Source organism: Mus musculus, chromosome 14, assembly GCF_000001635.26.
Source record: "Mus musculus strain C57BL/6J chromosome 14, GRCm38.p6 C57BL/6J".
Taxonomy (NCBI): domain Eukaryota; kingdom Metazoa; phylum Chordata; class Mammalia; order Rodentia; family Muridae; genus Mus; species Mus musculus.
The window spans coordinates 34,232,999-34,246,770 of record NC_000080.6 but is presented as its reverse complement, the minus strand read 5'-3'; the positions used below and the strand labels follow the sequence as shown (position 1 = coordinate 34,246,770).

The following is a 13,772-nucleotide window of genomic DNA, read 5'->3' as shown; positions in this document are numbered from 1 at the left end:
AGCCTGAGCTACATGAGATCCTGTTATAAACAAACACAAGAATAATTAGGTGACCATAAAATAATTTATACAGAATCAAATGCCATCTTCATGCAGTTACTTTAAAATGCAGTTCACCATTTCAAATGCATAACAAGTTAAGATAAAGTACTCTCATAACATAGCTAATTAAGCAGATAATCCCAATTTATATTTAGATACATATTTGGAAATAATTTGGATAATCATATATTATCTAAAGTTAGTTATGTCTACATTTGTAATGTGATAATATCCTAAATCCACAATTCATTTTATTTTGATTAAAATTTTTTCTAACATAACTTCCTCAAGTTTGCCATAAGCCATAGTTTACTGATAAAACAGCTTAGCTGTCTAACCTAACTTCCCTAGAACCCGTGTTTAGACACAGTAGCACCTATTCTGACAACCTCAGTAAGGCCTGCTTTCTCAGTTACTGAGACAGGGCCTAGCGCAGGCTGGCCTCTGCTCACTCAGTAGTTAGGAATGATCTTGACTTTCTGACCCTCCTGCTGGTACTCTCCAGAGGGTGCATTACAGGTGTGCACCACCACGCTCAGGTTAGACAGTGCTGCGGTTCAAACCCAGGGTCCCATGCATGCTGGGCACTCTGCCAACACACCAGCACCTCTGACTTTTAAGCAATAGCCGTAGAGACTTTCTTGTCAAACAGTCATATTTTTTTCTATATTCAACTTTAAAATTACAGTGAAGCAAAGGGAGATTTCTCAGTTCAACTTTTTTCCAGTAACCAGCTGTAGACTGTTGGCAGAGGACCTGTTTAAGTTCCCAGCACCCACCTAATATCTAATGATGCCATCTGTGTAGACTAGTTGACTTACTAGTCAATTCTGAACAAAAACAAAACAACAAAAGTTAGTTCTTAATGAGGGAATCAAAACGTTCATTTCAGTGTCCTTTAAACAAACTCAACTAGCTAAAAAAAAAAAAAAAACTTTATAGCTGTCAAGATTAGAATGTGCTGTCCTAAAAGGCAGTTGTTTAGGGGCCCAAGACATCATTAGAAAAGATCACAAAGACGGCATCTAGATAGGTGTGGTGGCACACATCTGCAGTTCCAGTACTTGGAGGCAGAGGCAGGAGGAATGAGAGTCAGAGAAGCCTGGACTCTAGAGAGATACTCTTAGAAATCTTAAAGTCTGTAGCTTTTAAATTCATTTCCTTTAACACATGGTTATATTTTGTCTTTCTTTCCCAAATTCTTTAGTGAAAAAGTTAGGTTTAGTTGATTTAATTAGGTTAGTATATTTAATCTGATTCTGAGTGTAGACCCTTTATTTTTGTGACTTTTTTATTTGTTTTTGTTCAAGATTCTATTTGGGAATTTATTTTGGTGACTTTTTATTTGTTTTTGTTCAAGATTCTATTTGGGAATTTAAGTACCTTTTTGTTCAGCGGAACAGCATACTAGAAAACTTAGAATTACATACAACACTGTGGTCTTCCTGTGAATGCCTATTTGATGATGACACAAGAGCAATTTCATTTAAAACAAAATTTCAAAAAAATACATCCTCCTTTGTCAAGATATCAGACTTAGCGACTCACCTAGAGGATAAATATTCAGGTAAGACCTTTATACATAAAATGTTGCTGGTTTCACTGTAAGCAAAGAGGCTACCACTTGTAAGAAAATATATAATTAAATATGAAAGTGAAATGTAGATCTCTACAAGTAGCTGAACAGATAATGATTTCTCAGTCTTTTGATCACTTAGTGTTTTTCATGTATTCTGTTTTGCCTTTACGTATCATTATATAGCTTATCCTGATTTCCAGCTCATGATTGTCTTGCTCGTAGCCACTCCATGGCTAGGATTACAGCTGTATACCGCCGTCTCAGGCTTTGAAGTTTTCACTGTTGAAAGGTTTTAAATAGGAATTCATCGTATTTAAATAAATACAGAGCTATTAAGATTATCTACTTGTTGAATGAATTTTGGTTTCTAGTTTTCAGGAAATTTGTTCATTGAAATTATTGATGTAGCAGGGCTGAAGAGATGGCTCAATGGTTAAGAGCACTGACTGTTCTCCCAGAAGTTCTGAGTTAAGTTCCCAGCAACCGCATGGTGCTCACAACCATTTGTAATGGGATCTGATGCCCTCTTCTGGTGTGTCTGAAGACAGGGACAGTGTACTCGCATACATAAAATAAACAAATTTTAAAAAAATATTGACATAGCAAAAATTATTGATATGAAGTCATTTTTTAAACTATCTTTTGAATATTTATAGAATAGATAATGCTATTGATTTTATCTGATACTAGCAATTTGTGTCTCTTTTTTTCTATTTTTATTCATTTTATTGATTGCAGTCATCTATTGGTGATTTTTTCTCCTGTTTTCTCCTTTATTTACTTCTGTTCTAATTTGCATTATTTCCTTCTTCTTACCTACTTGGCTTTTGGCTTTCTTATTTAAGATGGAAATTGAGACAATACTCCCAGCCCCTGCCACCAATGTGCCATGAATTTCCTGTGAAGTAAATAAAGTGTCTGGGTTTGCCAGTGCTCTGTGAGTTGTAAAATTTCCTGCTCTGGCTTGTGGTAAAGACACTCTTTCCATCCCTATGGGTCTCTAGGGGTTGTTCTTACTCTACTTCTATGGTCGGACAGCACGATAGCCAAGTGCTGTTACCCAAGTCAGCTCAGATTCTGGCATACAAAGAATATTCTTACCATTCTGAGATAGTATCAGGAACCAAGATGTGGGGGCATTATACATGGTGGTGGTAATTCTAGACCTTCCTCTGCTTTGGTCAAATGATAGATCAAATCTCAATAGTCATGTTAATTCATACATGTATTGTGTTGATTAATCCTCATTGTCAGCTTGACTGGATGTAGAGTCCCCTAGGTGACATAACCTCTGGATATACCTGTGAGAGTGTTTCCATAGAGGTTTAACTAGGAGGGAACACACAATCTGAATGTGGGCAGCACCATGCATCCTATGGTCTCTAGTCCTAACTAGATAGAAATGGGAAAGGGAGCCAGTGATCTGGACACCAGCAACCATCTTCCAGAGGATTCAGTGTGTAAACTGCCTCGATCCTATTATATTATTCAAACTATGAATCAAAATAAACCCCATGGCCTCCAGTGACAGTGTGGGCCACTCAGATTACCATGTCACCACACCCCTGCCAACCCCCACTGGGAGCACAGGTTTCAGACTTTCACATGGTCTCCCGTCTCAGCCCAGACATGGCCCTTGGCCTGGGCCAGGACCTCACCACAGCCTTCTCGTATCCTCCTGTTCCTCACTGCCAGGGCCATCGAGTCTCCAGTCCCACCTTTCTCCACAGAGTACAAACCCCTCAGCTTCTCCTCTCTTCTATCTCTTCACTGAGGACTTCCTCTTTCCCATCTCTCCATCACACATTCTCCCATCATAGTGGCGCCTGCTGCTGGCACATGGATGTCTTTCTTCTGGCTTCCCCATTTGAAACCTAGAATTAGACTTAAAAATAGAAATAAACAATCTCACAGAAGTCAACAAAATAGAACACAGGACCCCAGTGATCAATGGCAGCAAAGAGACAGTGTCACTAGCTTGGGGATGACACCAAGCACTGTGAATATGCTTGGAAATTTTAGGGATGTGCTTTCCATGTGGTACCAAAGCTGTACTGTTGTAGCCAGTCTGTGATAGGTTGCATTCAAAAAGCCCCTAAGCTTAGCTCTTTTCACTATCTTATGGTCAACTACAAGGATGGAACTCATAGTTTCTGTCATTGTTTGTTTTAAATAGGAAAATGGAAAGAGAACATGCAGGAACAAATAACTCTTCCTACTCTGTTGCTATTATGATTATTATTATTATTTAAGTTAAATAAGGGCAAGAGAAAGGGGCTATCACACTAGGGAGAGTTCCCAAAAGGGTCTGCTTGGTGACAAAAGCTGGAGAAGGGTGGCTCTTGTAAAGAGCTGAAGATGCTCAGTCTCTCCTATAAGAAGCATAATTTGAGTGCCTAGAATTCTAGATTGCCCCTGAAACCAAAGTCCATTTTAGAATGGCCTCTTTTGAAAGAAGTATCCAAATATCTAAAATGACAGAATTATATGGACAGTCTTCTGAAATAATTGCACTTCTCATTAATTTTGTGTGTTATTGAACGTATCTGTGGAAAAGGGCAGTGTTGTGTCTGCTATAGCTTATGAAATATGTGACCACTTATTAAATACCCATTCCCACTAAGCCATGTAGAAATGTGTGCCTGAGTAGAAGAAATGATGAAAGCATCCTAGTCAAGACTAAGGCAAATGGAAGACATCAAGGAGAGTCGCCACTGTTGAACTCCTAAAGAGATGGTCAGAAAATAGAACCCGGGCTAACAGGATGCAGCCTTGCCTATCCTTTGTAAGAGGACCATGACGGCTACTCTTGGTTGCTGACTTGTTTGGATTAAAAAGGAAATTAGTGAAGTGCAACTCTTCATGAGTCTGCGGGGTATTTCCAAAGACAATAAACTAAGGGGGAGGCCTGTTCCGAGTGTGGTGGCAGCTTTGCATAGATTGGGGTCCCAGAGGGTAGAAAAGGGAAGGGAAAACTCCAGCTAGCCCCAGCCCCCTCTCTGCCTCCTGGCTGCTGTGATGAAAACTGCCTTGCTGTGCTGTCCCTTCTACCATGGCTACCCTGACACCTCTGAAACCAGGAGCCCAAATATATCGCTCTGCTTTTATTATGTTATGCCAAAATCTTTGTTTTAGTGACAAAAAGCTGGTTAACAAAAGAGCAAAGAATAAATCTGAAGGCTTAAAGAAACCTTAAATGAGTATGGAGAGGAGAGTCATATTCAGATAGATTCGTAGGCTTTGTTAGTATGCAGAAAGGCAAAAGTAAGGTAGGATCAAAGATCATAGTAGATGTTGTAGATACTCAATATATGTTTAGTAGATGAATACATTGTTAGTTAACATGCTTGAGGTTACAGTTAATGACAAAAGAAACCACATCCGCCACCTTGCTCTTAATTCCTTTTTGAATGGGAACCCAGAACTCACTCAGCTGCAGGCAAGTCCTCCATTATATTCTTTATGGAAGCTGTAAGTAAGTTGAGATCCTGTAGGCAGGGATGAATTCCAAGAGCAAGACCTTGGTGCAGCTTATCGTGTGACTGTAAATGAACCATATTGCTAGCTGTGTTTGTCAGTTAAAGTTATTGTTGAATCAAATAATTATATTATCTCTCTCTTTTTTTTAATGTAGGAGTGGTTCTGATTAAAGCCAAGGTTTCAGAGCTGGTGTTTTCTGCTGCAGCAGCTCAGAAGATAGCTTTGAATGCTCGCAGCACTCTGCAGAGCATCTTCTCCTCTCTTCCCAGTATTGTGTATGCTGGCTGTGCACACTGTGGGTCAGAACTAGAGACAGATGAGAACAGGATCTACAGACAGTGTCTGAGCTGCCTGCCATTTGTTGGGAAAAAAATATTCTATAGGTAAGATGTAAAGAATGATATTTCGTTGGTCTGATAGAAACTACCTATTGCATAAAACAGGACATGACTAAGAACATAGATACCAACCCTTTATAATATAACTAACCAAGAACTTAAGAGGAGAATAAAATTTCCCTAAGTGACAAATAACTATTTATGAAACCAAGAATTGCCAGTAATGAGTCAGACTATTTTAAAGAATTAACTAGATCTTAATTTCTTTGAACAACCATCCTGAGGACTGTTTACTTGTAACCAACATCTGACAGTTTATCCAGAACTCATTTCCCCATCTTGGTATATAACGACAATGTAAAGGTTAAAGTGTTGTGTGATCTCTCCCGGGTTGTTTGCGGAGGCTGGGAAATGTTTGTTTAGCCTTCAGTGCTTCCGTTTCCACCTTTACTTTAGAAGTGAATGATAAGCTGGTCAGTGTATGTTCTCTGGTGAAAGTGTTAACCAGCTCACTCCGTGAAGAGCACGCTGCTTTCAGATCAGTGTTCAGAGTCTTGAATAATTGGTTTTTAGAATCATAAAATTGCAGTCCTTTACAAAGGACTGGAAGTGACTCATGTTTTATGTCCTTTCCTATTATTTATAAATATTTAAATGTCTCAAGAGGAAGCACATGTGTATTCAGTATTTTTGTTTTATCTATTTATTTTTGTGTTGTTTTAGACGAGGTCTTGTTAGGCAGCCCAGGCCGGTCTCAAACTAATAGTCCTATGTCAGCCTGATGTTCACGCACCTCCACGTCCGTCTGCATTCAGCAGTTCATTTGTTGTGGCACACATACAGACGATGCAGAGAGGCAAGGACAGGAAACCTGTATGTGGTGCAGATACTGCGTTTGTTAGAGATAAGGGAGTGAAGCTGGGCCTGGTGCTGCTTGTGGGCCGCCCCAGTACCAGGAGGCTAAAGTAAGACCTCAAGCTCGGGGCCAGCCAGGAGACGTAGCAAGACCTTGTAACTACAACAGAATGAGTAAAGTAAACAAATAAAAACAAGGGAGTAAAGCTTACCTTTTTTCTTAGTTTTCAATCCAGATGATTGAATGTAAGGCCTTATTCTAGGCAAATGCTCTATGTAATTCTTGTTTTTACCTTTTGTGTTGAGACAAGGTCTCACTAAATTACCCAGGTTGGCCTCCTTGAACTTACTTTGTAGCTCAAGCTGGCCTTAAAGTTTGATCTTCCTGTGTCAGCCTCTCAATGAACCAAAGGCCTGCGCCACCAGGCCTGATCAGAAGTTCACTATTGCTTTGTGGATTGCTGAAGATTGAATTAAGGTTCATGGTATACAACAAACATAATGAAATGGACTTGTTAGTAGTTAAAGACCTTCAAAATGAAGTATTGATTCATTTTATGTAACATATTTAGGGGTGATGGGACAAGGTCTTGCTATGTAGCCCAGGCAGGCCTCAGATACATGCCTTGCAATTTGTAGTTAATTGTACACTATCTTTTAAAAACATTATTGAGCAATAAGTCCTGTGCCATCATATTAACTCACACATAGTATGTGCACACATGTCCTCCATACACACACACAATAAAATATTTAAGAATTTTAACTATAGGGCTGGTGAGATGGCTCAGTGGTTAAGAGCACCGACTGCTCTTCCGAAGGTTCTGAGTTCAAATCCCAGCAACCACATGGTGGCTCACAACCATCCGTAACAAGATCTGACACCCTCTTCTGGAGTGTCTGAAGACAGCTACAGTGTACTCACATATAATAAAATAAAAAAAAAGAATTTTAACTATATAATTCAATGATTATATGTATATATATATTCTAATCTTGGAGTTAGATGTAAAGATCAGTGGTGCAGCATTTGACCAACACACATGAGCTCTTGAATTGGATCCCTAGCACCAAACCAAAAAAAAAAATCCCAACCAGCCAGCCAACTAGCCAACCAACCAACCAACCAGCTAGAACAGTAGCAACAACAAAATAAAACAAAACATGCACACACACACACACACACACACGCGCGCAAACAAACCAACAGACAAAACCCCCTTTCCTATCAGGTTCCCAAGTTCCATGGATGGAAGAACCAGATTTTTCTTGTCATGAGTGTACAACAGCATTAGCATATAATAGAGACTCAGTTTGTATTTGTTCAAATAAAGAGTGGAAGAGAGCAAGAGAGAGAATAAGAGCAGATGAGAGACAGACACAGAGGCAGAGGTGGACAGAAAGAGACTGGGGTCTAGGGTAAGAGAGCCTGGAGTTATGTGGGTGAAGGTGTGATGTCTGTAGTCACATTTTGTCTTTACTACTTATGAGTCTGATTCTAAGTTTTGTTGTTTATTTTGTAGGCCGGCTTTAATGACCATAGTTGATGGAAGATATAATACTTGTGTCCATGTTGGGTCAAAGATGATGGAGCAGATTCTTCTCAACATTTCTCCAGATTGCCTCAACAGAGTAATAGGTAAAACAGCAACACCATCCATTGGTGTTCTATGAAACCATTCGCAGGAGCAGTCGGAGCACCAAGAGTACAGTGCTGTACATAAAGCTGTTCCCCGTCAGTATAAAAGTGGGAAGTTGAGTTTGAGTGAGACATACAAGCTTACATAAGTTAGAAGGTGAGAGCTCACTACATCTGTCTCATACATGAATAAAGTAAGCACCTGATCTCTTTAGCCTAAATTCCTAATTGGTCAGCAAAGATACAGGATTCTAGTCTCATCATAGTTAAAAAGAAACAAAGAAGTGTGTAGCTCCATGCATTGAAATGAATTTATGACTGGATTTTTTAAGATCTTCAACTGTGATGCCAGGGCCAGTCAGGGCCAGAAGAAGGCAGACGGATCCCACCTCTCAGATGGTCATGCTGCATGTGTGTCCTCGTTAGCCCCAGACTCCTTACGTGGACAAGCTAATCTCGGTCTTTTGTTTGCTTAGCTTCATAATAGTGGGTAGCTTTTTGTGTTAATTAAAAGTTGAGCATCTAATCCAGAAATAGGAAACAATGATGTTTATATTTGAGTCTTATCCCTAAGATACCTTATTTTGTATATACAAATGTTTGGGGTATTTGTTTTTTGTTTATTTTTAAATCTAACATCCCAAAACATTCCATTTGCAAGACCCTCAGCTCAGACATACTCAGTTTATATATGCACCACTATGATTAAAACTGTAAAGCAGTAAGTATGAGGCCCTCTTTAATATGGACATGCAATTTTTAAAATTTATTTTTATATTTATTTTATGTGTTTGAGTGTTGAATTGAGTGTAAACAGTCAAACACCAGAAGAGGTTCAAAGAGGGCATTAGATTCCCTAGAACTGGAGTTAGGAATGGCTGTGAGCTGCCATGTGGGTGCAGAAAATTAAATCCAGGTCCTGCAAGAACACGTGTTCCTGATTGCTCCCAAGACACGGCCGCCTTACTTCAGGCGGGAGCAGACCTCAGTTCCTCAGGTATTTGGGAGCTGATGGCTGGGGCTGCTGTCAGTCTGGGTGTCGCTTGTGCTTGCTTTCGTGCTCAGTGGGAAACACACCATCTTCCTAGACTCCCTTCAACAATTGGACGCTGGAAAGAGAGGGGTAGAACAAGAACTGAAAGATGTAAGTCTGTGAAGCTTGAGGAACCAAGAGAGACAGGAAACCTTCAGAATGTGTTTCTGTGCAGCTAGTGGGGTCCTGAGTGTCGTGTGTGCTTTGTTCTTCCTCAGTGCCTTCCTCAGAGGTCACCTACGGCATGGTCGCCTCAGACCTGCTCCATTCCTTGTTGGCTGTCAGTGCTGAGCCTTGTGTGCTGAAGATCCAGAGCCTTTTCGAGTTGGATGAGAACAGCTACCCACTGCAACAGGATTTCTCCCTACTCGATTTCTGCCCTGACTCACGTAAGCTGTGGAGCCCAGGACTTTCTCTAAGGGCAGAGGGCACAGGAGGCATTCCTGGGAAGGAGTGATGAAACAATCTGTCTTTTGAAGATGCATTTATTTTTATTATATGTATGTAAATGTTTTGCCTGTGTATGTCTGTGTACCATGTATGTACCTGGCACCCACAGAGGCCAGGAGAGGGTGTTAGATCCCGAGACTAGAGTAATAGATGGTTGTGAGCCGCCGTGTAGATTTTGAGAAAATGCTCTTAACTGCTGAGCCATCCAACCCTATGATCTATCTTTTGAAATGAAATGACAGGGATTTTGCTTAGAGTTTTTAAAATAGGTAATTTATTAGCATAATATAATTGTGCTAAATACATAATTTTTTAAAGAAAATTCTGTGAAGCTTTTATTATTTGTTTTTCTGTTGGTATTCTCCCCAGCACTGACTTTCTGCTATAAACTGAATTGCTTTCCTTCATTATAACTGTGTCTACTGGGCTAGGGATGCAGTGCTGTTGCTATGGCCTCAGGCGTGGTCGTATCCATCCTTGCCTGCCACTGACACTTTACTGTGGGGCTCTTGGCCCCTGGTCTGTCCTGTAAGTTGTCAGCACTGTGTGGAGTTTCCTTCTGGGAGACAAGCTTCCTCTTAGACTAGGGTACCACCTTTTCATCTTTAGCAGGAGACTTCAGGAGAGATTCCAATTCCTTGGCACCGATTGTCTCAGTATAGCCAAAGGGAGGGGCACAAATGCTTCTATTTAGAGTACTGGGACTCCTGCCATGATATTTAAGTTAATTGACTGAATTAGTATCATGAAAATGGCTGTAGCCCTGAAAGCAAGCTACAATATTCAATGTAGTTCTTAGCACAATCCCAGTGAGTTTCTTCTCAGAAATAGAAAAAACAATCCTCAAATTCCTGTGGAACAAAAGCACCCTTGAGCAGAGCCTCCCCTGAGGACAGAGAGCACAGCGTCTGATTTCAGACACTTTCACAGAGCCACAATGACAATAACAGACAGACGTGTGGATGAAGGGAATGAAATAGAGGGTGCAGAACTCACCCCTGGCAGGTATGATGGAGCAGTGCCAGGCCATACACCAGTGTGTGTGGCATTCGTGTCAACAAGTGGTCCTGGGAAAACCACGTGAGAATTCTCTCATCCACTACAGAAGGCATTCAAAATGGATCAATACTTCTAAGATCTGAAACTTTGACACTACTACCAGAAAACACAAGGAAAATACTTCTAAGATAGAGACACAAGCAAGGACTTCCTGGCACCTTCGGACTGGTGTGGCTGTAGAAGGCAGAGCCTCATGGAAAGGACTCCAGTAGCTCAGGAAATAAGATCAAGAACTGGCAAATGGAACTGCAGATAACTTTAAAACTTCTGCGAAGCACAGAGAAAAGAGACAGCATACAGGTCAGGAGAGAAACCGTCAGCTGTGTTTTACTATCTAGAACAGAGAACAACAAACAAAATCAACAAATGACAAGCAGTTCTCAAAAGGAGTACAAGTGAGCTGGGGGTGGGGGTGGCCCTTGCCTTTAATCTCAGTACTCAGAAGGCAGAGGCAGGAGGATCTCTGTGAGTTCGAGGCCAGCCTGGTCTAGAGTTCCAGGACATCCAAGTAGTTTCTAAGTCTATGAAGAAAATATCCAACATCTCTAGCCCTCAGGGACAGGCAAATAAAAACTATACTCAAAGTCCTCCATCCCAACCAAAGGAGACAAACTGCAAATATTGGTGAGAATGTAGGGAAAGAGGAATCCTTACACACCAGGTAACAGCTCCAAACTACAGAGTCCACAAGCAGTAAATGGATAACAGACAGCACCATGCCATTCACAGGAGGGTGTGTAGCCCTGACACACAAGAAGAGTCATGCTCAAAGGACAGTATGAAGAGGGCAAACAAACTAGCATACACCTTTTCTCATTCCTTAGCTAATGTGTAATGCTGTACATTGTACATCACAGATATTTAGATGGTATGCGCCTATAGATTATATAGTGCTTGATCAGGTGTAGCAATCAGAGAGGAAGAGGTGGTGCTTGGGAAGGGCCACCCCGGATATTGGCTTTTGTGGCCTGCTGGCTCTAGATCTAACCTTCCCCACTTGCTCTGAGGTAACAGCCATTCTAGTGAGTGGCCATAGCGTGGCCACCATGATGCTAAACACTAGAGGGCAGTGGAGACATACCACAGAAGGCCGGGCTGCTATCCTAGGTTGAGCTGGAAGCCACACCTCTGAGTCACGTGTCTACTCCCTCCTGCCCTGGACACAGTGCGCTAGGCTGGGTCCCTTGGCAGACCACCTTTGCTCGCTCACTCCTGCCTGAAAGATTGTCAGTCAGCAAACTAATGCAAGCTCAAACCGAGAGAGCCAAGGTGGTTATTTGCCTGATTTCACTCCTCCTCATTACTGACAAATGGTTAATTTACACAGAAACATGGGAGGGATGGAGAAGTTTAAGGAGGAAGAAGGGAAGATTTTATTTTCCACGCACCCTGACTGCAAAGTACCACAGTTCTGCGCTCTGATGAGAGGGAATACCGACAGCATCTCGGACCCCTGGAGTCTGATTCCAGCTCCAGAGCTGCTCTCTTGCTGCGGGGGACTGGGAGGCAGCGTGTCCTCCTTCCTGCTCTGCTAATGGGAGGGATCTCTCCTGGGCTCGGGTGCTGCCTTATCCCGCTGATGTACAAAACCTTATTCAATTCCCAAGAGATTGTTCCTTCCTCCTTTCCGCAGTGAAGCACAATTCCTTAAAGCAAACAGTGATTCAGGCAAACCATTCCTTCCATAGAAAGTATTAGTGGAGTATAATGGTCAAGTATTACAGTCTGGTTTTAAAATTGCATGCTAAACTCAATTAAGAGATTTGTCAATTATGTTGAAGGAGCTGAGCTTATGGAATCTAATCAGTGAATTATTTCATTATATTTTTCTAATTAACTCTTCAGACTCTCTTATCAGGTTGCTAGCTTCTCCCTGCTCCTTGGATTAAAAACTTAGAACAAGTGCCATGACTTCTTTCCCTCCCCTCCCCTCCCCTCCCCTTCCCTCCCCTCCCCTTCCCTCCCCTCCCCTTCCCTCCCCTCCCCTTCCCTCCCCTCCCCTCCTCTCCTCTCCCCTTCCCTTTCCTCTTTTCTCAGTATTGTGACTGCTTTGATCACCATGAGCAGTAAGTAAATTAAGTAGAATTCCTCTAGTAGTGTCTGGTTCCACAGGTAGACTGTCCACACTTCCAGCATTCAGCTATAGCTAACTCACTGCCTGGGTCCTATTGCTCCGTCTTGTGCTTCTGTCCATCCTTCCCCTCCCCCACCTCCCCCCACCACACCCCTTTCTCAGGTGCTTGGTCACCCCAGCCGGAGCCTGAATGTGGCAAGGAGGAAGATCTCCTGAGGGGCAGGAACCTCGAGCTGCAGAACTTCCAGGACCTCCCTTTAGTGAGGTCTCCCCACCACTCCATGACCGACCTTGGTTTGCTACAGTGTTTGTTGCAGCAACACCATTCAAATCCCTTACAGCAGGGGATTGCCTTTGTCTGGAAAAGGAAGTCAGTTTTGAAAATTTATTCCTCCAACTCTTTTTAAAATTAATTTATTATTATAATTAAGTACACTGTAGCTGTCTTCAGACACACCAGAAGAGGGTGTCAGATCTCATTATGGGTGGTTGTGAGCCACCATATAGTTGCCAGGAATTGAACTCAGGACGTTCGGAAGAGCAGTCAGGGCTCTTACCCGCTGAGCCATTTTGCCAACCCAGTTTTTCCAACTCTTATGAACAGAATTCTGGGTAAATTCCAATTGTGAAGTGCTCAAGGGAGACCAGAAAGTAGCAAGAAAGTGAAAAATAATCTCCCTTCCTCTGCTAATTATCCTCTGACAGTGATGAGCACAGGCTGCTCATGGCTCTTGAAGTAATTTGGGCAGACATTCCACACAGAAAAGTAAGAAAAGCATAATTGACAAATGACTGCACAAATTACAACACATCATTATGGGATGCCAAATTGGCAGCCATGACACCAAGGCCAGTAGGCAGCTTCAGGAAGTGCTCTCCCCCAGAGATGCTCCTTCAGGAGAGCACAGGCCCCTGGGGCTGCCTCACATCGCCCCTCAAATTCTTCACCCCTCCCTGGAGCTGTGCCCACTGTTGTGTAGCTTTGCCAAAAAGGCACGTCTACTTCTCTGACCCTGGATTTTCAGCTTGGCCATATGGCTTGCTTTGGCCCAGGGATATCTAGGGGCACCATACAAGCAGAAGACAAAAAACATGCTCTCCTATGCTTCTGCCTCCATCTCGACAGGCGCTGTCCCTGGGTAGCTGGTGGTCAGTGTGAACAGTCATGGCACTGCTCTGGTAAGGATCCCCCAGCCCATCCAGACCCACGGCGTGAGAACAAG

The 13,772-nt window shown here is 42.1% G+C and overlaps 1 protein-coding gene across 13 annotated transcripts in view; it reads left to right on the top strand.

Moving 5' to 3' along the window:
- The window catches only part of Shld2 (shieldin complex subunit 2), a 73,704-nt gene extending 63,881 nt beyond the window's left edge, over positions 1-9,823 (top strand). For 5 of the 13 annotated variants that reach the window (XM_006519652.4, XM_017316219.2, XM_011245218.3 and 2 more), the window contains 4 exons: positions 1,403-1,609; positions 5,256-5,484; positions 7,818-7,933; positions 9,185-9,823. In XM_006519652.4, the coding sequence (XP_006519715.1) occupies positions 1,403-1,609; positions 5,256-5,484; positions 7,818-7,933; positions 9,185-9,423 (791 nt within the window). In that variant the 3' untranslated portion in view covers positions 9,424-9,823. Of the gene's footprint in view, positions 1-1,402; positions 1,610-5,255; positions 5,485-7,817; positions 8,091-9,184 lie in introns of all 13 variants that reach the window. The other 8 variants (XM_011245216.3, XM_006519648.4, XM_006519645.4 and 5 more) reach the window with 5 other exon arrangements.
- The last annotated feature ends 3,949 nt before the right edge of the window (positions 9,824-13,772 follow it).